Raw genomic sequence first — 26558 nt, 5'->3', positions numbered from 1 at the left:
TCAAGAAGAGCTTGGGTAGGGAAGCATATCAGGCAGGGAGTGGTCGGCCAGCCCACACGTTTCACCTGCAGCATCCTCCATGGTGAGACGGGCCTGTGGCAACTACACGAGAACAGGCAGCCTTGGGACACAGGCTAAGACCCCGAAGTCCACGCTAAAGCCCTCCAAGGGGTGAGCCAGGTGGGAAACAGGCAAGGATGTGAGGAAGACTGTCAGGTCCCTTGGGTGAGCTCCTAAGGGAAAGTGTCAGTGGTCCAAGCCTTTCTCCCCCTCCCCAGTCCCGAATGCCCCCCTCAGTTTCAGAGCAGGGAGACAGGAGGGCTCAGCTACCACCTGGGAAGGGGGTTCTACAACAGGTTGAGGGATCTGCCCGTGGCTCGTTCCCCTGCCTCCTCTGACTGGGGCAGCTCCGCTCAGAGACCTGATCTGCAATTAATGCCCCACACACATCTCAGAAAGAACTTTCCGCTGTTCTCCTCCTTCTTCTCCCCTGGCAAATATTCATCCAGCCCCACAGTGGGTGTGGTCTTGCCAACCTGTAGGGCTCGGTTCCGAGGTCCTGGTCCCCACCTGTTCATGCATGAGAACACACAGAGGGCAGGACATCTTATTTCTCAAGCCCTGTTGCAACTATCTGAAAAAAGACGTTGCTGAAAAGCAGAAGAGAACACTTAGAAACCAATCAACAACTCTATACCCTGACTGATTCTACCTGGAAGAGCCGCCTTGAGTTTCCACACGCGGCATAAATCTAGGCTGTTTTAGAGCCACAGAGGCGCCTGTGGATGTTCCTCGTAGCCCCAATCCCTCCCAGCTTCTCTTGGCTCTGACAGGAAACCTTCATTGACAAAGAAGGTAATTCGTACTTGCGCTACCAAGGCAGCCCTCTGCCGAGGTTAATTTTCCCTTATCTTTACCGCCTTGCTGCTATTCCGCAACTTTACTTCCTAGGGCTCCATCCTGGGCCAACACAGTGTTTTATCAGTGAATAAAATAGCGGCTAAAATTAGAGGCACCTTAGTGCACAGACCACCTCTACCCCATACCTCCTTCCCCACTCCGTGTTTCTAAACTGTTTCTACCATTTCGAAGGATTTTTCTCAAACCAAACTCTCTTCAGTTGGCTCAATTACCTTTGTTACCATCTAGTCTAGCTTCTCCCTTTCTGTGTCTGTCTGTTTCTGTCCCTCGATAGATGATAGATGATGATAGATAGATAGATAGATAGATAGATGATAGATAGATAGATGAGAGAAAACAGATCATCAAACACTGTTTCTGTTTCTCTCTCTCTCTTATATATGGGCAGAGACGTATCTAGGGGAAAGAGAGAAACAGAGTCAGAAAAGAATGGAAACAAAGTGTTTTTTTCTTTATTCCAAATTCACAGATCTGTTCCCTTCACTATTGGAGCTTCCTCCCGAGGTCTCTGAAGGCTCTCCTAAGCAGTTTGGTTTTTTTTTTTTAAATAAACTTATTTATTTATTTTTGGCTGTGTTGGGTCTTCGCTGCTGCTCACGGCCTTTCTCTAGTTGCCGCGAGCTGGGGCTACTCTTCATTGCAGTGCACGGGCTTCTCATTGCGGCGGCTTGTTACGCAGCACAAGCTCTAGGCGCGTGGGCTCAGTAGCTGTGGCGCATGGGCTTAGTTGCTCCACGGCAGGTGGGATCTTCCCGGCCCAGGGATCGAACCTGCGTCCCCTGAATTGGCAGGCAGATTCTTAACCACTGCGCCACCAGGGAAGTCCCTAAGTGATTTTCAATTTGAATACACAAAAGAAAGTCAGCTAATCAAAATGTTAAAGTATAAAAGAAAAATTTTAAAACACCAACAACATACTTGGAAAATAGGCAAAATCAATTGTTAAATCCATCAATCTAGTGATCATCTTAATAATCTAAATCATTGGCTCACCAATTCTGGAGATCATTGACACAAAGGCAATTTAAAATTATTAAGCCCCCAAAAGAGTAATCGAAGAGTGGGCTCTAAGATGCAATGTGTCTCAAACACAAGTAAAAGAAGAAATTCTCAAGTGTCTACAAGAACAAAATTCTTCAGGATCTGATGACTCCTGTCTGAGAAACAGTAATTTAATGATCTAAACTCTTATTCCATAAAAATATCTTTTATTAACACAGAAAAGGGAAATGGTTCATCTTTATACCCAACGAAATAGATGCACTAAAAATGATTATTAAAAAATTTTTGAAAAGTAAAAGAATTTGTAGAGTCTCAAGATTACATCCATGTACCAAATGTGAGGAACACTAAACGTCTTGCCTCCGGACAGTTCAGTCAACAGTGTGTCAACACTCCCTGGAATCTCAGAGCTACAAACCTCAACCTCCAGGGAAGCAGACACAGGGCATCACTGTCAGGGTTTTGCTTTGTTTCTTTCTTTCTTTTTTTTTTTTTTTTTTTTTTTTTTTTTTTTTTTTTTTTTTTTTTTTTTTTTTTTTTTTTTTAATTCAGGGCATTTGAATTGACTTTATTTCCTAAAGACATGGATATGTACTTCCTCATGATCACACACATGACAAGTATCCAAGGACAGAAAAGCAAGGTTCCCTGAATGTGACTTTGAGTGACCTTAATTTTCAGAGATGTGCTGCCATAGTCAGGGCTTTGTTCTTCTATTAAGCAACCATATTTCCCCCTTTTAATTATTAAATATATTATATGTACAAATCTAGTCCACAGAAAAGACACAGGAAGTTTTTTAATTTTCACACTTCATTAAATAGAGAAGAAGAAGCCCAACTGAATCTTCTTTCTAACCAAGTCACCCTAAATCTCTGAGATGCATAACACACACCTGCGACTCCCTAGTGCTCCTTACACCTTCTCATTTGTACGGGCGTCATTTCCGCTCTATCCAAGTGAGGGCAAGAGCTTTGTCTTTTTCATCTAGGGATCCCCGAAGAGGAGGAAAATGGAATCGATTATGGTGCATTTACACAGTGTAGATATTCAAAAACTATGTTGGGAGCATAAATGCAGGCAAACATCAGGGGGTTCATCACCAGGCTCCAGACTTAGAAGAAAATGTTCAGAAATTGCAGTGAGTCAGCCACCTCTTAAATCCCACACTACTTGTCTGACCTAAATATCAGAACACAAACCAGTGTGCCTTCTGTCCACCGTTGTCACAAAAACAAGCCTAAGAGACTTGCAGTTTCCCAGATGAATGTTTCCAGAGGACAAGACCCTCTTGAATTCTGGAGTCAACCCTACAACGTTGGGCAGGCTAAGCGGGGGTGAAACCAGTTATGCACTCGGTGTTTCACATCTTCCAGAGACTGAAAGGACAGCCCTGGTCCTTACCACCCGGAGTGGCCCTTCATTTTTATTAAACAGAGAACGTGTAACTCTGTCACATTAATATTTTAGCTACAGGACTGCTTTCCTGGGCAAACACATTTTGGTCTCTAAGATGCTAATGTAGTAAACATCACTTCTTATTCCTTCACCCAGAAAACATTTCAAGAAAATTTCTAAATGTCGTAGAAGCCCAGTGACATCAGATTAACTTCCAAACTTTGTTTCTGCCTCAACAAAATCAGCACATAAACACCACACACCCATGTCTCATCTGAGGCATGCCAAGCCATTCCAAAGGCATCTGGGTTTTTAAAGTACCAGAGCCAAGGGACACCATGCGTTTTTATCCAGCTTTGAATTATTTCTCACTACACGCAGTTCCTAAGCCAAATAACTTCACGAATTCTTTGCACACTGACACAGATTAAAGCCGCTTTTCAACATGGAGAACTTCATTATCATATAAATGTATTATATGGATTTGGATAGGGTGCAAGTCAAATCACATTTCTGGGTCATCATATAGATTGAAAAGGAGACACGAAGCAAAACGGCCAACTGGGCAGGGGTTAGACGTGTCACTAACAAAATAAGGAGGATCTACTATGACTTTCTTTTACACAAATAAAATGTTTTTTTCTTTAGATCAAAGAAGACTACCATGGGAGCACCTAAAACAATAAAAGTTTCCATAAAGAATGTTAGAGCACTTTGTAAAGAAGATGTGGTAATGAAAATGCAGCTTAAGGATTGGGGGGGAAAAGGATTGCATATTTTGGCTTGTAAGGATATTTAAGCTTGGCAATAAATGTTAACATCTTTCTAATGGTTGGCAATGCAGCTGTGTAAAGCCGAAAACTCACCTCGACTTATTGACAGAGCCGAGGTGTTTTTTTTTTGGAATGTATTATTTTTTAAAACATCTTTACTGGAGTATAATTGCTTCATAATGGGGTGTTAGTTTCTGCTGTATAAAAAAGTGAATCAGCTATACATATACATATGTCCCCATATCTCCTCCCTCTTGCGTCTCCCTCCCACCCTCCCTATCCCACCCCTTTAGGTGGTCACACAGCACCAAGGACACAGATGAGTTTTAAGTGACACTGTTCGTCCCCAGGGGAAATGCACCACACTGCAAAAAAAGTGCCCAGCCTCACTCGATAAACCCTACTGTGACAAGGGCCACATTAGGCATTTTCACCCAGGGGAGGAAACAAGGGAACCAGAGGGAAAAGGCAAGCAAATCAGTAAAGAGGGAGAATAAAAGACCAAAATTGTAAAGGAAGAGGCCAGAAAAAATAACCTTGCATAGGGTGTTTATCCTGGATATCAATTAACAAAAAGAAAAACACTCCCCAGAGTGGTATTCATTAAGACCCTCTAGGTTGCAGGACAGTGACGAGGGAAAAAAGAAATTAAAAGCATGACCCTTGGTCCTCAACACAATTCCAATTTAGTTGAAGAGGAACGACTAAACCTTAGCCAATGAATAGAAAACAATAAATAACGTCAAGAACTAAATTATACAGTTGTATATGTGCTCATAGGTTATATGTTTATTAAGTTATATTTCTCTGAAATTTTAATGTAAAAATGGGTTTTAAATTGAATAAATGGATAGATATCCCTGCTTTAAGGTAAAATGACTTGATACTGTAAAGATATCAACACTGTTTAAATTCATTCTGAAATCTGGTGGAATTCCAATCAAAATTTCAACTGAGTTCGTGCGGTTATTCAAGCATGTATATGAACAACACAATTGGACACTGCATAACTAACCAAGACAGCTCTGCAGTGGCAGAGGAAAGAGATGTGACTTGTCACTCTCAGCTATTAAGACATGACACCAAGGGATAGTAACTAAATACAGTACGGACTGGCCCGGATAGACAGAATCACAGAGCAGAATAGAAAGGTCTGATTTGGAGGCAAGTACATGTGGAAAATGAACATATAGTAAAGGTGGCACCACAAATTATGGAGAAAAAAAGGACTGTACATGGTGGTAGGACAAGTGGTTCACCATATGGACTCCTACCTTATACAATATACAAAGTTAGACTCCAAACAGAGTTAAAGACATGAATGTCAAAAATAGAAATGTCATATTAATAGGAGCTGGGATACTCAATGCCTTTGTGATCAATCAATGGGAAGAACTTCTTAAAGAAACCGTAAGGCAGAAAGTTTATTAAATGTATCACATAAAAATTAACTAGCTTGGGAATTCCCTGGTGGCACAGTGGTTAAGAATCCGCCTGCCAATGCAGGGGACACGGGTTCGAGCCCTGGTCTGGGAAGATCCCAGGCAACTAAGCCTGTGCACCACAACTACTGAGCCTGCTCTCTAGAGCCCACAAGCCACAACTACTGAGCCCGCATGCCACAACTACGGAAGCCCACATGCCTAGAGCTCGTGCTCTGTAATAAGAAAAGCCACTGTAATGAGAAGCCCACGCACCACAACAAAGAGTAGCCCCCGCTCGCCACAACTAGAGAAAGCCGTGTGCAGCGAGGAAGACCCAACACAGCCAAAAATAAATTAATTAATTTTTTAAAAATTAACAAGCTTAATAAATAAAATAAACAAAGGACATCACGAGCAGACCTAATAAGATGATGACTGAATGGGAGAAGGTATTTCCAGTGTCTAAACTCAAGAAGGAATATACGAGGAAATCAAAAAGAAAAATACAAGAATACTGACAGAAGAATTGTCAGAGAATATGAACAGAAATCAGCAAAAGGGTTAGTAAGTATACGAAAAAGTTGTTCAAACTTTATAATAATTTGAGAAATGCAATTTCAAAGGACAAAGCTATCACATAGCAACTAGATTAGGAAAAAATGAGAAGCTGGATAAAGCCAGTTATTGGCAGAGATGTGGCTATGGGAACCATCACGCCCTTCTGATCAAGGCTCAGTCAAAGTAAGTGATAACAGGGCTTATGAGGCACAAGGTCCCCTCTTGCCTGTATGTCCATCTCAGAAAAATGCCCACACAGGTCCTTTAGGAAACATGGTTCAGGTTGTCTGTCCAGCATTGTTTGTGTTCATGGGGGACCAGAAGAAACCTAAGTATCCATCCCTGAAGGAATGAGACAGTCAAAATATGATAGCTGCTCACTGTGGAATGTTGAGCAGGAGGTAGAAGAAAGAGATTAGACGTACACATAGGAACGTGGATGATTCTCAGAAACATCCTGCTGAATGAAATAGCAAGAATGAAACTCACATCACAACGCCATTAAAAAGACATGGCTAAAAAAAAAAAAAAGACGTGCCTAATGAATTCCTTCCAAAGACTGCAATACAGAGAAGGAGGAGAATAAATCTGCAGTGGAGAAACCTGAGAACACTACCTAGATCCAGGAGATCAAGGTCACCATCACCAGCGACCCAACCGGTTGATGACAGGACCCTTGATAGGATGTGATGAGAAAACACTTCACCTCTGGGATCTTCCCCACCAGAAACCCATAAACCCAGTCTAATCATGAGAAAATCAGCAAACAAATCTCCACCGACTGTCATTCTACTAAGCACCTGACCAATAATCCTTAAAATTATCAAGGTCATCAAAAACAAAGAAAGCCAGAGAAACGGGCACAGTCTAGAGGAGCCTAAGGACACTGGATGACTAAATGTAACGTGGAATCCTGGACAGGATCCTGGAACAGAAAAAGGAATAAAGAGCGGGCTTTGTACATTATATAATGATCATAATAATGCAGCAATCCGGGATCCTTAGCTGTGACAAATGTACCACAGTAACTCAAGACGTTAACAGTAGGGGAGATGGGGTCAGGGTACACCAAAACATTCCATATTACATTTGCAACTTTTTCTGTAAATCTAAAACTATACTAGAATAAAAATTATTTTAAAATATACATGTATATACCTGGAAAAACTGTAATTCAAAAAGACACATGCACTCCAATGTTCACTGCAGCACTATTCACAATAGCCAGGACATGGAAGCAACCTAAATGCTCATCGACAGAAGAATGGATAAAGACGTGGTACATACATACAATGGAATAGTACTCAGCCATAAAAAAGGAACGAAATAGGGCCATTTGCAGAGGTGTGGGTGGACCTAGAGACTGTCATACAGAGTAAGTCAGAAAGAGAAAAACAAATACAGTATAATGTCACTTATACGTGGAATCTATAAAAATGGTGCAGATGAATTTATTCACAGAGCAGAAATAGAGACACAGATGTAGACAGCAAATGTATGGATACAAAAGAGGGAAGGGGGAGTGGGATGAACTGGGAGATTGGGATTGACATACACACTATTATGTATAAAATAGATAACTAATAAGGACCAACTGTAGAGCACAGGGAACTCTACTCAGTGCTCTGTGGTGACATAAATGGGAAGGAACTTTAAAATGTGACGATATGTGTATACGTATAACTGATTCACTTCACTGTACAGCAGAAACTAACACAACAGTGTAAAGCAACTATACTCCAATAAAAAATAATTTTAAAAATAAATAAATAAAATATACATGCCCACAAAGCAACATACATTTCAAAGACCATATACAAATAAAAAATATGTCGACCCTAATAAAATGGTTACCTGTGCAGATGCAGGGGAGATGGGTGTAAGGAATGGGGGTAAAAGAAAGAAGACCCCTAACCTTCTCAGAGTACCGAAGGGGGAAACTAAATTCTGGACGGGTGAAGTGACGCCACTAGGATTATACTTACAACCCAGGCCTTTGACCTTGAGAACACTGGAAGCTCTTTCCCTACCTCAGGCAAACTCTGCCTGCTCTGAGAATAAACTGAGTGAACTCACTCCACAGATACAAACTGGGGAATTTAGCAGGTGGGCCGAGAAGGAGTATGAATGTTTCCATGAGGTGGAAAAAGAAGATGCTGCTTTAAAGTAAGTGACGGAATCCCATAGAATTCCCCAGGTTAACCACAGGGGCTGCTTTAGGGCCACAGAAAACTGGGGAGTAAGATGAGAGGTATCATTAGGGCCAAATCTGGAAAGGTTTAGCTTCCAGTAAGTCAAGAGCTACAAGGAATTAATGAAAACAGGGATGGGTTGGATTTCTGGAACCGGAAGGTGGAGAAACACCCCAAGTCAAAGGCAACATCTGGGACTGCAAGGCCGGAGCAGAAGGAGGAATACTGGGGACAGAAAAAAAGAGAGTTTTGCTCTATTTTTCCTATTTTCTCAGTAAAATCTAAAACTTTCCAACTGTCTGTAGGTTTTTCAAGGTGAGGGCGGGATAGTTTCTATAGTTGAGTCAGTAGAGTGTGTGGACAGGAGAGCCTTCCCAGCAGCTGGCATCGTGGTGGCACAGATGTGCCCAGAGGCCAGGAAACCTGAAGGATGGGTCAGGGAGAAGGGGGATGCAGGCAGGAGGGGGCAATTGAAGGTGGTAGGGATCCTGCCTGAGTAGGTAGTTATGCCTCATGTATGACCCTCAGGGAAAGGGATGGAATTCAAAGCTAGAAACATTCCACTCAAAATTAAAGCATCTTAGTAAAAGCCTAAAGAAACGAATTAAATGCTCAAATCACAGAGAGGGAGGGAAATATGATGCCCTCACATCTTCTCCAAGCATCCGAAGAAACGTGGGCAAGACACCACAGCTCACAGCAACACTCCAACCCACTTCCTTAGGTCATTAGCCTTCAATATTCCCGTCTGCTAGCATCTTCTTAAAAAAAATCAACAAGCCCACATGGCTCAATGACTCAGAAGTTGGAAACGCGGATGCTTTCAAGGGAATGCCGGGAACGGAAAACTGGAAGAAAAATTGTCACTGTCAGTAACCATTCGGTAGGAGCCAGGATCTGAAAAGTAACTGACCTGTGCGTCACGAAACGGGTTCACAGGGAGAATCTTCCTGCTACCCGAGTTTTATCAAACCTGCCAAGGAATCATCAGTCAGTTCAGTAAATTTTTTCTTTACAAGCTGTGATACATTCATATCATGAGAATCTAAGCCACAATGAAAACAAACAACAAGTGGAGGGTCTAGCTTGCTGCCGTTTGTGAAAAGTAGAGAAAAGGAAAAAGTAAGTTGTAGCAACATGGGTGGACCTAGAGATTGTCACACTGGGTGAAGTAAGTCAGACAGAGAAAGACAAAAATCATATGATATCGCTTATATATGGACTCTAAAAAAAAATGGTACAAATGGACTTATTTACAAAACAGAAATAGAGTCATAGATGTAGAAAACAAACTTATGGTTACCGGGGGGAAAGTGGTGGTGGGGAGGGATAAACTGGGAGATTGCGACTGACATTCACACTACTATATATAAAATAGGTAACTAATCAGGACCTACCGTACAGCACAGGGAACTCTACTCCATACTTTGTAATGAGCTATATGGGAAAAGAAACTAAATAAGAGTGGATATATGTATATGTATAACTGTTACACTTTGCTGTTCAGCAGAAAGTAACACAACGTTGTAAATCAACACTACTCTAATAGAATTTTTTTTAAAAATTAAGCTGCATCGATATGCATAGATCATTTCAAAGAAAATCGGTCACCCAGGATTCTTCTGAGAAGAACTGGGTAGCTGAGAAACAGGAATAAGTGGAAGAATTTTCACATTATACACTCTTCCACCCTTTTTGAATTTTGAGTCATATAAATTTACCCCCTCGTCAAAAAAAAACGAATAAAATGTTAAAAAGATTAAATATTGATATGTTTATCCCCCGCTCTTTTCTTCAAAGGCTTTAAGAAGACATATCAAAATCCATCCACCTCTAACGCAAAAGGATGAAATAAATAATTGAGAGGTACAGATTTAAATTAAAACAGGGGAAAGAAAATAATAACATCTAGAGGTAAAGTAAGCACAATAAATGTGCACACAAAACCCTGTTGCCGGATGTGGCCATAAATCTGGTGGATAAAGCAAAGCAGGAAAGTAGATCAGAGTCAAGGGGCTGTGATAAAGCAGCCTCTCAAGCAGAAGAACACCTTTTCTTATAAGGGAGAGCAAAGAGAAATTTCTCCCAAACATCCATCTTTAGAAGATGCTGAGATACCAAGGACAGATCCCCAGCTTCTGCCCACAGATGGAGAGCCCCTGAGTGTGGGGTAGGCAAGCTGCTCATCACCTGGGCCCCCCAGAGCTCAGAGCCTGGGAGACCGGATGGCGGGGCCCAAAAAGGCAGAGTAGGGGGGGATCCTCCCAATTAGACATGCCGCTCAGAACACAGTCTCTAAATTCCAAATGGAAAATCTCTGGGCTTGACCAATTAAGTCAGAGGAGGTGGAAAGAAAATCCTCATTTGATAGCATTGTATTTCTTTGTATCAGACAAACAACACGTGTTGGATTCAGTTTTCCACACATCATGGAAATGAAATAGGCATCCACTTCACAGGGGCCCCGAGACACGTGACTGCCAGAGTTGTCTGTTTGTTTTTAATACATTTATTTATTTATGTATTTATTTTTGGCTGCGTTGGGCCTTTGTTGCTGCGCGTGGGCTTTTCTCTAGTTGCGCCGAGCGGGAGCTACTCTTCATCACGGTGCGCGGGCTTCTCATCGCAGTGGTTTCTCTTGCTGCGGAGCACGGGCCCTAGGCGCGCGGGCTTCAGTAGTTGTGGCTCACGGACTCTAGAGCGCAGGCTCAGTAGTTGTGGCACACGGACTCTAAAGCGCAGGCTCAGTAGTTGTGGCGCACGGGTTTAGTTGCTCCATGGCACATGGGATCTTCCCGGACCAGGGCTCGAACCCGTGTCCCCTGAATTGGCAGGCGGATTCTTCACCACTGCGCCACCAGGGAAGTTCCCCAGAGTTGTTTTTTACATGTTTGTTTGTCAAGAGCACGCCCTTGGGGATGTACAGTCTTTCCTCTCTTCCTCTTTCTTCTCCACGTGCCCCCCTCCATCCCCAGCGAACCCACAGCACCCACGATGTCCCTCTGGTGTCACACACATGCAGTGCACAGAGGCAGTGCTGTATGTTCACCAAACCGGCTCCATTTTCCTCCAGGGAACCCAGCTAAGCCACATTGGTTGCCCAGCTTCTCATGCAGTCAGAAGAATACACAGGCCTGAGGTCTGGTCAGCAGAATGTGGGTGAATACGGTGCTGTCACTTGCAGACCTGGCCCCTAAAATGTCCTGCATAGTCACCCACGTCGCCCATCGGTCCCTCAAATGTCAGCTGGACTTTGATACTCAGAGCAGCTGATGGCTCTGTCATCTTTGTCAGGAGCAAAGACAGTGGAGCCTCTGTCAACTTTTGTCCTAAATAATTACATGGTACAAAACCCCCTCCGCTAACCCACAATGGGCTATAACGCAGGCAGTAAAGAAATGTTTATTTCTAAGAAGCTGAGATTTTTGCGACTGCAGTTAGCCTACCTTGTCTAAGATAGAAATGGGGGTTCTCCCATAACAAGACACCAAATATTTGGCATTGGCTTAGCAGGTGGAGAGTTAGGTGGGGAGGGTACAGATACAGCAGATCCGGGATATACACTGACAAAATATTGGCAAAGCTACTGCCTATAATACCCCGGAGGGCAGACCTGCCTCCAGAGCTTATGGTGCTAGAAATGGATGGTTCTGCACGAGGAAGTGGTTAAAATTCTAAGAAAACTAGAAGAGGATGGAAAACAGATTGCTTGGATAGATGTTACCTAGTTGCCTGTTGCTGACGTTCAGCTAGGTTTTTTATAAAAGTATCAAAGAACTACAGGAACTATGATGTGTAGCTGACACACTAGCAAATAGACATAAGCAAAATAAAAAGCTATTTCAGAAATTTGAGACTCAGAGAGTTGGAAAAGTCATTTGCTAATTGCTTCTGGTCACCTCAAAGAGATGCCATTTTTAAACTTTTTTTTTAATTGAAGTACAGTTGATTTACAATATTATATTAGTTTCAGGTGTACAACATAGCGATCCCAAATTTTTATAGATCATACTCCATTTATAGTTTTTATAAAATATTGGCTCTATTCCCTGTGCTGTACAATATATCCTGGCAGCTTATTTATTTTATACATTGTAGTTTGTACCTCTTGATTCCCTACCCCATCTTGCCCCTTCTCTCGTTGGCTCTCTGGCATTTTAAAAGACATTGTGTATTGGAGACCCCGTGAGATTTCTCAGTCGCACGTTGCGACTCAGGCCTTTGGCAAAAATCAGGTTAAGGATGGGTCTTTCCACACGCTTTTAGATAACCTCAAGGTAGCCACGATGAAACTAAAAAATAGAGGCACAGAAGTGAGGAAGCAATATAATAAACAGCCTTGAAATTATGTCTGGGAAATATTGTATGGTTATGACAAATCTCAGTGTACAATGCAAAGGAGGCATCTCCACAGGACCCTGCGATAAAGATCCTTTGTTGTCCTCACACAGTTAGTACTTGCATCTCCAGGAGCACATCACCAGTGGTACCCAGGAGAGATGCGAATGGTGTGAGGATAGTGAGCCCAGACGATATTCAAGTCCAGTTAGCGTGGTACCTGGCAGGACTGATGCAGAAACACAACACAACATTGACCCCCAACTCTCACACATATGCCAGGAGTTGTCCAGCTTGCATGCTTACTCAGGCAATTAGCAAAAGGAAGAAGCAAAGTGGAGAAGAAGGTGTGAGGGACTAAGGGGGAGAAGGCGATAAAGGCATTGGTAACACCAAAAAGTCAAGACACGAATCAGCATATACTGGAGAGCTCATGTTTACCTTGTTGTCTCTACCCAGGAAACACTTATGCCCCATTCACTATTGGACCTATAGAGACTAAGAGAGTGCCCTTCAGCTATTGCCCACTTTAACCAGAAGCTAAGGAAGGCAGAGTTCTGTTGGAATGACATCAAAACAGGTGAAACTGAAAAATCCGTTTCAGCATGCCCCTGCAGACCCAATGCACCTGCCGCTAGATTCTGACATTCCCGGGGGACTGATAGGGTTCACTTGCCAGGACTGACATTACTACAAGATTCAGAGATGTCTGAAGAGTTCCCCATCAGTTTAGAGAACCGCCTTTCCTATAACTGCAGAACTGTCGCCTCTACACTGAAGGCTGCTCCGAGGGTATAGAGCGACTCCGAACGTACACCATCCCGTATTCTGGTGCACCCATGAACGCTTCCATTACACCTGCCCCACTGCTTCCCTCTGCCAATCCCCACCGCAACCTCTTCATCACCCTCGAAGTGCCCATGAGCAACAACCAGGGGCCAAGCTGTGGAAATAAATGAGAAATACAGTGCATGGCTCTGGCCTGCCCTCATGAAGCTTGCAATCTTGTTCGGAGGTGCCTCTGAGACATGGATTTCACAAGCAGTGATTAATTACATGGACGGCAAAGTAACACAAGGGTATCAGGGTTCACAAAACGGGCAAGGCATCAGGGCTGGCACGTTGATGGCTGGCTCCCTTGGGTTTGCCTAACAAGAGGTCTTTTCTCTCCTGCTAGATATGATCATTCATCTTCTTCCTTTAGTTTTACTCCAGAAAATAATCTTTCTGTCCTTTTGGTTTCAGTTCTCATAGTCTTGCAATCTTCTTCCTACATTTAGAAAAGCAGCCCTTCCCTCATGGCCTCAATGGGAAACAGGTTCTAACCTCTGTAACATTCAGGCATGTTCATTGGAAAGCTTTCTCTTCCCCTCTGTGTCTGTGTCTACTTGTTCTATTGATTCAGACAATTCAACCAGTGAGCAGAGACATCGAATTATATTTTCCACTGAAACATTACATGTTATTAATGCTTAGCAAGTAAGAAAAACAATAATGTCTTTATGTTTCCCCTGTTTTTCAGCCCAGGACTTCATATGTAAAAAGAGATCTTAAAAGTATAGCATGGAAGGGTTTGGTCCATTAGACATATATTAGGTTGTATCCTCCTGTACAAAGGCTCAGGCTTTTAAATGGGACATGAAGCTATTAGCCATTACACGTCTGCTTTGTTTCTTTTCCTCCTACTTCAGCGGACTGGCATGTTAGTCTCTTGGCAAAAGTCATATCAAGAGCTGTTCTTTTCCCAACAATACATCTTGACCACCATCGATGGGCTGTCACTCAGAAATGCACAATTATTTTTTACACTCTCAAATACTTAAGAGCCTCACAGGAGTCCAGACTCCCCTTTCCTTACCCCTTGATCCCACCCTACCTGTAGGTGCTGCCAGCCTCTCTTCTCCAACACAAATCTTCCAGTCCAGCCAGGCCAGCCTCCTTGGAGATTCCAAGGCTTCTTATTCTAGTAACCTCTAAATTTAACCCATCCACTGAAACCTCGAAAATTCACGTCATCCCCACAAATCTCTCTGGACCATAATAGCTCTCGGTGATGACTCACTCTTTTGAATTTGGAATATGCAAAGATCTAAAAAATTAACAGCACAACATAGCATATACATCAGACAGTCAAATGGGCAGAAGGATGCACACTCTGTTTATATCAAGTTAGATCGGCCTCTTTTTAGGAGCAGAATCTACAGAGCCTGTTCTCGGGAACACACACGTAGATACCACACTGAACTATCCATGGCTTTTCCTTTCCAAGGAAGTTTATGAGCCTCTTAGAGGCTCACATAACCCAGAACCGCCTGCAATATCAAACACTGATAGTGTTGGGCGCTGGGCATGCAGGAGATACACCGAAGATTCCCACTGATTTGCCCTGTAGGGAGGCTGGGAATATGATCTGGTCAAACTGAGAGTAAAATCATACTCAAGCAAAGAGCACTGAGAATAACTGTAGCCACATGTTCAATGAACTGACTGGGATTTGGGACCGTAACAGAGCTGGACCCTCTGAGACTTTCCCAGAATGGACACCCACCCATGTCCTCTGCCTGCCTCTTTGTCTGTAGGAGAATGTTAGTCAAAGAATAAATTTAGTCAGAGGAGTGAGAAAATGCAGAAAGAAAGGAAAATAGTCAAGCAAGACAAATAATAATGCTTTAACCATTAAACAAAGTCAAGGACCTTTAGTTCTTCCTCCAGGACTATAAATAATATTCTGAACCATGTCCTTCCAGCTGTTTTGCAGATACTGAAACCTCAGCAGGTGGGAGAAGTTAACTGTGTCCTGCCCACAAACACACAGACCCCAGACGGGCTGGAACCAGAAGGCTGATGATGCCGACGCCCCGTTACCTCACCACCGACCAATCAGAAGAATGTCCATGTGCTCACCGCGCCCTGCTCCTTGAACGCTGTAAGACCCCTCACTACCTGCACCAGGGTGGGACACACAGTCTTGAGGGCATTAGGCCCCCTTTGCCGGGCAAAGCAATAAAACTATTTCTTTCTACTTCCCCCAAAACTCTGTCTCCGAGATTTAATCCGGCCCCGGTGTACAGTGGTCAAATTTTGGCAACAGGACTCACAGAGACCCATGAGGGATGAATGGCATGAAAATATCTGTTCTCAGATGGGCTTTGAGATCATCTGACAGGATCCATCCTCCTAGAGATGAAGAACGTTTCCCACCGAAGCTGGAAGACCAGAGACCTCACAAAGTGCGCTCAGCCCCAGCTATACCCTTTCCGCACCCGCAGCAGCTCTGCATGTGTATTTCCCCGGAAGCAAGTACCCACCTCTACCTGGAAGCAGGGGATGAACCCTCGCCCAGAGTTCCCATCCCTGGTTAACAGGAACACATTTCATGTTGTTCTGATGCTATGTAACTGGGTTAACTGCAGATCTGTTGTGATTGCGTTCTCTTCTCCCTCTCATCTATGCTACACACAACAAATCTTAACACATCCTCTAAACAAGTAAGTTATGCCACAGCTGGTACAGTGTGGTAACAGGAAGATTTGAGTTCAAATAACTGAACCCGTACCTGAGCAGCTAAGATGTTTTTCCTTTAAAAAATTTTTGTTGTTGTTTTCGATTTTCTGACATTACTTTTCTAGCTCAGGTAACGACAAAGCAGTGTTTGGACAGTGTCACCAGGCTATTTTTGTAAACAAAACCTCACTGAACGGCTCTGATGTGCACATGCTGTCCCAGAAATTATGGAAGATCAAATGAATAAAACTCTCTTTCTGGCCTCAAGAATCTAGTAAGGTGACTAAAAATGGAACCCCAAAAGTCTAATAGAGGGAGAACATAATAGGAGGCTGTGGAATTTCAGAGCAGGGACAAATTGCCTGATTTTCCTTCACTGGGGAAATGGAATTAATAAAAACCATATGTGTTTACAAAGCAACATCTACAGAATTTAGAAATTCTTAATTTCAAAAGATGGCTATCTTCCGTTTTGATCATTCTTCTGCATCCACACTCCCTTCCTCTTCCACTCAGTTGCCTACTGACAAAAGAACATGCTGACTTTTTTCACAGAGGCTGATGTTTAAAAGTTTTCTCTGAAGAGCAAATTTGCTTTGCCTTCATCCAAATATTGACGCCACGGAGTTAATAATGAGCAGTGACGTAATTTTGCACGTTTGCCGCACTGTACAGCTTCCGAAGTGTTTTCACAATTGCTATGTCGAGGGGTCTCTCTGGTCACCACAAAACCCCGAGGACAACACATGGTCCGACGAACGCGTCGCTCGCTGTGTGCGTGCACGTGATTATTATTATTTTCCTCGTGCAAGGAGGAGTCTGAGGCTCAAGGAGTTTGGTGAGTGACAGTGACAACTGGCATTTGTCAGACAAAAAGAAAATTGCTGGCTAAGCCCTCTAAGCTAAAATTACTTACAAATTACCGCCCTTGAAAGCTCATGTTCTCGCTGGTATATGTTCTCTTACAAAGCTAACGGCCCCGAGAAGCATCTGGGGGCCCAGGCTCCCCTTTTCTCCACGCGTGCCCCCCCACCATTCCCTCCTCAGAAACTGGTCGACCTCTCTCCTCTCATCCTCTCTTCCCAATAAAAGATCAAAAAGCAGCCATTTGAACTTCCATCCTAAAAAGCCAAAGCCAATGAATTATGTCCTTCAAGAGTATCTGGGCCTTAAAACTTGGGCATCACCCTGCGGGCGGATGTCTTCTTGCTAATAAACACTTTTGGGGGGAAGCAGCCAGAAGGTGGGAGGAATTTGGTGCTGAACCACTGATGCTGCTGTGTTTCCCTCCAGTGATGAAGAAAGGGCCTCTGAGCTTTTCTTCAGGGTCAGAGAAGGAAAGAGAAGCTGGCACTAATGAAACCTGGGCTGTGTCCCTGAAAGGAACTTCGGGGACGAGCAATGACAGATTTAACAAGTAGAGAAAGCCCACTGGGTCCCCAGGGGCTGAGAGACAAAGAAAAAAACCAGAATTTGGGGAACAGCCAGGGGCCTGAGAGTGACATCCCCAGCGCTCTCTCCAACCCCATGCATGCACATTTGTCCTGGCCTGATCTCAGACTCTCTGGCTCAAGCCCTGTGCTTCTCAAGTTCTGCCCCAGGTCCAGAAAGCAGCACCCTCAAGTCCCACAGCCTTGACCCAGGCTACTCTTGCTTCCATTTGAACACACAAAGTGGGAGAAGCTGTTCTTACCTCGTAGTGGGCCACGCGCTGAGATTCCGATATCAGCTGTGCGCTGCACACCTTGCAGTAACTGTCTGTAAATAAATCCTGATCGATATCGGAGGACTTCATCAGGCTAAAAGAGAATCAAAAGAAGAAGAAGACAAGATGAATCCACTGCTTTGGTTTTTAAGCAGGACACTAAGTGTGTGAAGAAGCCAGGAGCCCGGTACCAGATCCAGTAATGGTGACGGGGGGGGAGATCTCCCCAAACCTTTGGGGTGACCATGTCAATCGACCTTAGTAAGCGTATAGGTGACCATTTCCTCATAAATGCTCAACAGCATGGCTGACACCCCGAAAAACTGAAATCCAGCTTTAGTTTTCTTTGTTTGACAAATCAGACCTACATCTAATGTATTGTCATGGATTTATGTGAAAAGACATCTTCAAAAATTCATATTAGCAAAATATTGTAAGCACCCAATATAGCCAACAGTAGGAAATAGGTTACATGAAATTTTGATACAGCCATACACTAGAATACTACATGGCCCTCAAATCCAAACTCCGATCAAATCCTTTAAGAAAATATTTAGTAAAATAGGAAAAAGTTGACCATTAACAACAAAGGTTTACAAATCAGTACATACAATATTATACTAATTTCTTTTAAAACATGTATAGGTGTGCAGAAAACCATTCCAGGAAATTTTAACAAAATGTTAATAGCAGTTATCTTTGGGAGATTATAGGTAATCACGTAATTTTCCTTATTTTTACATTTTCTACAGTGAACATGGATTGCTTTTGCAGTACATGGAAACAGGTTAGTTTTGTAAAAAGACTTATAAGCAATATCAAATTGACTTTTGAATTCAATAGCTTTACTTAGTTAAAAAGTAAAATCAGACTAAAGTATCACTTTCTTTGCAAGTCTACGCCTCGTAAAGGGAGGAGCCCTCGTGATTCCTGCTGACTCTTCTACATGTAGGGTAGAGGAAATTCACAAAGGCCACTTCCACCGCTCCACACCGCAAGTGAGCCCACAAAGGTAAACAAACATATCCTCAAATTCCAAACCCCAAACCAAAATACAGCCAAAGTTCTCAAGCTTGTGAAAGTGAGCTGACACAGAGGTGTCTTACAGCAGCTGAAATGTAATGTCACCACCCTAGAAACACACACCAGCACATCAGCATGCTTTTCTCTAACCCAAAAATTTGTTTCATCTTACCTCCTACCTGCCAAGCAAAGAGTAAGGACTGTGCCAGAGGCCATGCGTACGAAGAGGCCTGAGAAGCCAAGACAGCAGGGTAGGGCGGGCACCCTGGAGTTCATCCTACTCCAAAACCCTCACCGTACACATGAAACTGTCCAGAGTCACACTGCTGATGTCTGGCCTGGCCACAGATACTGTCCAGCTTCCCGGATCCCAATTCCCACTCTCTAGCCCAGGTCGAGCGCTACCTGCAAGCTGCATGATATGGTAAGTCACTAAACCCTCTAGGTCTCAGTTCTCTCCCTACAGAAGTTGAGAAAACAACATTTTGCAGGCCTCCTTAGAGAACTGTGGGGCATATCAAAAGGAGAAATCTAGAAGAAGGTACTGTATAAACTGTAAAGATCCTTTTATTTGAATGGGAATCACTATCCCACTTTTACTGACATCCCGATGGTGGTAAGATATTGGGCAAGTCTTGATCAATGCAACAAGATGAAGGATTGTGGTCCATTTTAAGGCATGTAAAAAAAAATCATCTAAATAGCTGGGTCATGAGAGTAAACTATCCGCCTGAAATAAAAGGCTGCCTGACTCAACAACTCCAAACTCACTTTCTACCTTATCTTTGGCTATCTTGGCCTGTTAGGGCATTTGTATTAAGCAGTTCAAAAGGATTCACAGTTTCTGCTCCCAGGAGACAAGAGTACCTATGGCTTCCAATGCCCTGAGTCCCAACAGTAATGCCAGAGAGTAAGGAGCAGTGATTCTCACAGCTGAAATGGACCTGTTATTTCTGGAAGGATCGTTCCGGGCAGACAGCCCGGTCAACTTGGAGTACAGCACCTGCAGTGCCTGGAGGCTCACGACCTCACACGGCAGCCTGTTCCAGAGAGCCTGGCAGCTCTAGTATTTAGGTACTTTTTAGGTTGATTCAAAATCTGTCCCCCTATAGATTTCACTCATTGATTCTCTTTGGGAACGACACAGAATAATTCTACTCCCCTTTCTCATGAGATCCCCTCCCTCAAGTATTGAAGATGGCTCTCTTCTATCTATTCCCAACACCTGTCCTGCCTTATCATCTTGGTCTGTGCCTGTCTTTTTATGGACCATCTTCAAAGGCAATGCCAAGAGCAGAATGAAACACTCTAAATATGTCAGCAGAGGGTCACAAATCCAAATGACCCTCCAAAACATCCACTGTCATTTGCAATGGTCTGTATTCACAGCCTAGAGTGCAAATGGAGAAGAGGTGCTTTGATGATGTGAAAATGTAGTACAACATTTTGAAATGTCAAATGGGAAAAGAAAACTTGGTAAGGTGTATTTTTGAAGCCAAGCTCCTATAAGTAGTTGTGTTTAAATATTATCGTGTTCCCTGCTATTTCTAATAAAGAAACGCACGAAAATAGATTCACGGGTGACCTGGTTAATAGGAATCTCCAAACTCAATGCACACTCCCTCCTCATTATACAACTGACTGCAGAAATCAAACAATGTGAAAGGATATTCAAGGTACATGTCGGACCAAGCAGGGCCGTAGGAGTCTGAGTCTCGGTAAAGCAGCTGTGCAGCAGAAATAGCTTTAAAGGCAGAATATAAAATGTGTATACTAAAAAAAAAAAAAAATTCAAAGGAAGAAGAGAATATCCTGGCTTTTTCCACTGTTTTATATAAGAATATTGACTTGAACAAGCCCACATACAGTACAATGGTAATAAAGACCCCTCTGAAATCGACACGGCCCGAGTAGAATACCTGAATAAGTGAAATTCCAGTGGGAGGCTATCAGTGGACAAGTGTCAGCCTGGTCTGTGCATGAGACCTTTACTCCAAGAAAAGAGAACTCTTTCTGTGTAGGTCACTTTAGACAAGCAGAGGGTCTGATTTATGATTCAAAGAGCGGACTTCCCAGGAGGGGAGACTGCCACTTGCTTCTGTCCTCCAGCTTGTTTAGGATAGGATTCCCAGCTTCACTGGCCTTCAGAAGTACAGGAGAGCTGGGAAGAAAAAGGAAAACTGGACTGTCTCTCCTTAACCTTGTCCATGGTGCTGAATCACCGGCTAGAGCTGAGACGGGGCTGGGCCACTGATCCTTACTGGTCAGTCACACTGTCCATCAGGGCCAATGTGTGGTGACACGCCCCCACCCCCCCACCCCCAAACGCTAAGAACATGCTGATTGTACTGAACTCTGACCAGGCACTGGGGCATTGTGAGGAGGGAGACAAGAGTAAGGGAAGCAGTTTGATGTCCTGAATTTGAAACTGATCTGAAGGAAAGCTTTCTCACTGTTCCCCACCCTGGCACAAACCAAAGCAAACACTGAAGACTTGAATAACCTCTCTATCACTCTTCAGTGTTCACAGAGGAAAGGGCTGCCTGTATTGTAGGAAAGTAAAGGCCCAGAGTAGAATTGGAGGCGGTATTAGAACGGGAACATGATCAGATGCTCATTGGCTGTCCTAGGTCTCTAAACAGCAACAGACCTATTTAAATGTGTACAGGTGACAGTGTAAGACTCAGAGGTGTAGTTCAGTATAATAAATAAAGAAAATCTGGAGGGGAGCGATTGTGTTCATTCAATAATGGTTACTGAGCATCTATTATGTGTGAGGCATCGGGATAACGGAAGGCACAGATCCTGTCTTCCAAATCTTTATAAGCTACTGAGTGAGAAGAGAGATACCCACCAAATACAGGCAGCAAGTGTAATTGGCTGGTAAAAAGTGCTACAGGATTTGAAGAGACAAGAGGTATTATAGGGAACTCTTCAAGGAGGTTCTATAAGAGTTGAAATTTAAGGATGGATAAGATTGGAGTGGAGAGTAATGGGTTCCAACTCAGGAGCTAATTCTTTTCCCTGGCACAGGAGAAAATCCTACTATCAGTAGGTATAAGAAGATATGTATGGGGCTTCGCTGGTGGCACAGTGGTTGAGAGTCCGCCTGCCGATGCAGGGGACACGGGTTCGTGCCCCGGTCCGGGAAGATCCCACATGCCGCGGAGCGGGTGGGCCCTTGAGCCATGCCGCCGAGCCTGCGCGTCCGGAGCCTGTGCTCCGCAACGGGAGAGGCCACAGCAGTGAGAGGCCTGCGTACCGCAAAAAAAAAAAAAAAAAAGATATATATGAAGGGCACTGGTGGCCTTATTTGGGATTATGCAACATGAGGGGAAAAGCCAGCAAAATGCAAGAAAGGGAGGGGTACACACACTTCAAGGTGCAGATGGAAGCAGGAGAGCCAGGTCCCAACACATTTCTCAAGATGAAAGGAATGGCGTTTTTCAGGATCTTCAAATGCTGATGTGAAGCCTTCCTTTCTGCTTCTTTCTGCTCCTCAAGAGCAGATTTCAGGAACACTGGCTGAAAATTCAAAGAAACCTGAGGCTTCAGAGCTGAGATTAATATTCTTCATTCATTCCACTTCTAATAATACTAAAATAGCTTCTGACTTAAAGATCCCAAAACCCATGCGGGACTCTTCAGAGAAAAACAAGACATTAGTTCAAATCCAGGTTTGGTCACTTGTCAGCTAGGTTTTTGAGCAAGTTATATATCCTCCTTGAGCCCTGCTTTCCTCATTTGTGAAATGGGGTAAACATTCCCAAAAATGTTTACCGCAAAAAAAAAAAAAGTCATATCTACTGATTCCACTGCCAGCTGATAATCAGGCCTTATGCTTGCGAAGACCCCAAACTTCATGAATGTTTAAACTCTATTTTTGTTGTTGGTAGGTGCTAATACTGGCAGATGGAGCAGTTTGATGAGAACTGTGCCCTACCCTCTCTCTTGCCCACGTGTGCTCTTCTCGCTGCGAACTGCTCCCCGGGGGGACGCAAAGGAAAAGCACACCCCACCCAAAGTCTGGGTGTAGACCAGTTCTCTGCACCCATAGCCACTCACTGTGGTGGCCCTGCGGTGGCCACAGCTGTCACACTCCCCAGGGTGGCATCTCTGCTCCCATCCCTTGGAGAGAGAAGCCCTCGGCTTGGTGATCCCCACCGCTGGGTATCCTGTCACAGATTTTGGCATTTTCCCTCCGAAGTTCATCTATAAGGTCTAATAACCTAACCTACTCTTCAGTCACTCTCTCTCCTCACTAGCCCTTTAAAAATAGGATTTAAGACTCATGGCAATTTCAACCAAAGTGTTAGTTACTCTTACCCTTAGGGGCATATTTCTGCATTTCCAAACTGCCACTCTGTCTGACTTTGTGAACTCATCAGTATCAGGGACTGCATCTAAAAATACTCCCAACATGGAGTCCGGTGGTTAGGACTCCGCGCTTCCACCGCATGGGGCATGGGCTCGATCCCTGGTCGGGGAACTAAGATCCCACATGCTGCACAGCGCGGCCAAAATTTTTTTTAAAAGTACTCTCAACAGTGTTTGACTCTTGTGAAAACTCTAGACCCAGAAGGAATGAAGATTTTATTTTACTACTATAAACATACTGAGTGGCGCTCCTGAGTCGGGCTTAGGGCTAAGGGCCTTACCACCTGATTCAGTTCCTCCAAGAGGCAGGTAGCGTCATCAGCCTCATTTTCCGGATGAGTAACTAAGGCTTTGGATTGAGTAACAAGTTTGTAAGTGGCGGTCGGGTACCAAACTGGGGCTGACTGTGTCCATCCACTCAGCCCTCACCCTGGCTCCCTCCCTGTGGTGGAATTCAGCGCGGTGAGCCTTTCAGTCTGTCCTCCTATCGCCCGTCTAGGGAGCAGCATTAAAAATATGAAAATGAAAGTGTCGGGCAGACATCCTGCCCAGAACTCATATGTTGTGGCCTGGAGAGCCCCAACTGTCCAGGTGGAACCTTGGAAGCTGGAACTGACCTCAAGGTCCAGACGCTTTTACCTGCGTTTATCTAATCAAACTGGGATGTGCTACAGTCTTCCCGCACCTTTTACCTCTGTTCTGCCTGCACATCGGTAGCCTGACTCACCCTCAGATTCAGCACCTACTTCCCTCCCAGTTGGCCTGACACCCTGCAAAACCAGTCCACCCTTCTGCCTAGCCTGGCTGGCTCCTCTTCATCCGGCTGGGACCCTCCACTCTATGCCCCATGCCCACCCCAGCAAAGGGCTGGACTCCCACGGCCACAGTGCCCCGTGCGGAGAGGCTAGACTTCTGTCTCTTTCAATTTTGACAAGCTGAATGGTTGACTGAAAATGCCACCAATTAAAACGAACTTTCCCCTGGTTTATGACCTCGAAACAGACAGGAGGAAGCCTGCTGCCGTTTACATTCAGCCACATTCTAAAATTAAAATTATTAACATCAAAAAGACTACTGAAATGGTTCCTATTTTGTTCTTACCAATACTGGAGGGGATCAAGTTCTACTCAGAAGGAGGAACGCTATGAGAATCGGGGCTGGTCCATTTTCAGCACAAAACAAATAAGCCTTGGTCTGCTTCTCTGTGATCCTTTGAGTTCTTATTCTACGTGCGAAAGGGCCCTGAACTGGAGCCCGCTTTTGGTGTTCTTGTGTCTGTGGCCTGATCTGTGCTCCCTTCCCCTTTCAGGCCCTGCCACTGTCCTTCTGGGGCACATAAACCGCCTTCCCTGCGAGCCTTCCTGGCATCAGCAGACAAAGATTTGGAGACAAACACGTGACTTTGGAAACATCTCCACAGCGACCCCTCACCCCCACCCCTGCCTCTAGGGACCAACAGTCCCACAGATGAGCTGGGTCTGTCTTGTCCCTTCACATCTCCCTCCATGTGAAGGTGGGGGACCCAGGGCTGGTTGCCATGGCAGCAGACCAAGCAGCCTGGGCAAAAACCACCACGGAAAGTGCTCCAGAAATGGAAGCATGCTGGACTTCCACGAAATCGCACCCGAGAGAGAAAGGGGGTCTAGAGCGCACAAATGAAGTGATGCCCGAACCCAGCTCTTGGGGCCACAGACCCAACGTGTTCTCCTTTAATTCACCGCACACCCCCAGGTGGCCAGACAGGGGACCTGGAACCTCCGTGAAGTGGCTGAGATCCGGACGAATGTCAGATACACAACCAGCTTGAAGCACCTTTGGGTTCCCTGTTTCTTGGGATGAAGCCCTTTCTGCTGATAGGATGCCGCCTCCCCCTTCCTGATGACGCTCAGGTCAAGGAACCTGGCGGACCAGGCCCCTCACCATAGATTATCCACATGCAGGCGCAAGCTCTGCTTCCCAGCCCGAGCTTGAGCGAGAGAGAGAGAGAATTCCGCACACCACTATCTTCTCTCTCTTCTGCTTGGCATCGCCAGGAGCTGCAAAGCTGACTTACACCACTTGAATAATTGTCTTTTAATGGCGCAATTTTCCTCACTTGTAAAACCGGGCACTGTGACCCTGACTCAGAGGCATCTGTCTCTGCTGGGCACACACGCCTCATCCCAGGCCCTGGGCTGTGGAAGCATATCTGTCACTCTTGCCCACATACGGCTCAGGCTGGCCGATGACATCCGGGGCGGAGAGAAGCAAACGTGCCCCCAGCCTGGGCCAGCCTCTGAGGGCACACACGTGTGCGCCTGGTCCCTGGCCACTTCTCCCTCTCCGGCCCCCTGTGCCTTGTCAGGATGTGTGAGTCTGGATCGTAGATGCCAGGGGACTGAGTGGAGCCCAAGGCTTCCAGGAACCCCAGCGCCTCAGATTTTCTATGGCCTTCACAAAACGGCCTCTGCCCAAGTCCAGCATATCCTGCAGCCTCGCCTGCATCCCCTTTTTACTCATCACCCGGGGTTTATTGAGCATTTACTCTGTGCTGGTGCCCCTCTAGGCACTAGGTTTGCCGCAGTGAACAACTCCTCCAAGGTTCTGATCTCACGAGAAGGTTCACACACTGGACTCGGTACACACCATTCTGCAGAAACACACACAGAATCCCTATCTCCTTCCACACATTAATAAAATATTCATACCAGCTAGTAGGCAGTGGCTCTATCTCTCTCTCATGTCATTCTAGAATCTCTACGTGTTCTGTGACTTAACAGTCCCTGCTAAGATTTCAGGGTCGGACCTTTGTCTCCAGCGAACAGTAGAGATGGGGGATGTGGGCAGAGGCAGGGGGGCGAACAGGTTTCCCAAAGGTGAGAGCCCTTCTGTCTGGGTTTCCCAAAGGCCCTAGGGGAGACAGCTGTGGGGAGGGCCCAAGGTGGCTGGCAGTAACAGGCAATGAGCCCAACTGCCCCCAGCTAATGGGTCTGAGAGGCCTGACGGAGCACTTTTGTCAGAAGAAGCACCATTTCCTTCCGCAGGATATGAATGGGCACACTCCAGCACCTCTGCCAATCACAGCGGGCCAGAGGCATTTTCTTTGTCTTTCTGCCACATCAGAGGGGAGACATGGGTGGTGGATGGAGAACTCAGATCTTCCCTTTGTTTATCCCTTCTGTCGGCGCCAACACAGAGCCCCCATCTCAGGAGGAAAGCCAGAGGCAGGTAGAAAAACATAAATTACTAAGCCACAAAGAGGAGGAGAGGGAAGGAGAAAATATGGGCGAGGAGAACACGCCCCTTATGTTTTCTGTTGCTCCAAACTGAAGGGCTGTGCGCCCAGATGGAAAAGCCACTCTCA

General features: G+C 44.8%; 1 protein-coding gene across 1 annotated transcript in view; it reads right to left on the bottom strand.

Moving 5' to 3' along the window:
- ZMAT4 (zinc finger matrin-type 4) overlaps positions 1-26558 on the bottom strand; it is a 328509-nt gene that overhangs the window by 234955 nt on the left and 66996 nt on the right. Inside the window, exon 2 of the mRNA XM_024765120.1 lies at positions 17804-17909. Coding sequence (XP_024620888.1) covers positions 17804-17905 — 102 coding nt within the window. The 5' untranslated portion in view covers positions 17906-17909. The remainder of the gene's footprint in view (positions 1-17803; positions 17910-26558) is intronic.

This window comes from Neophocaena asiaeorientalis, unplaced genomic scaffold (assembly GCF_003031525.2).
Source record: "Neophocaena asiaeorientalis asiaeorientalis breed wild unplaced genomic scaffold, Neophocaena_asiaeorientalis_V1.1 scaffold14, whole genome shotgun sequence".
NCBI lineage: Eukaryota > Metazoa > Chordata > Mammalia > Artiodactyla > Phocoenidae > Neophocaena > Neophocaena asiaeorientalis.
This window is presented reverse-complemented; position numbering and strand designations above follow the sequence as displayed.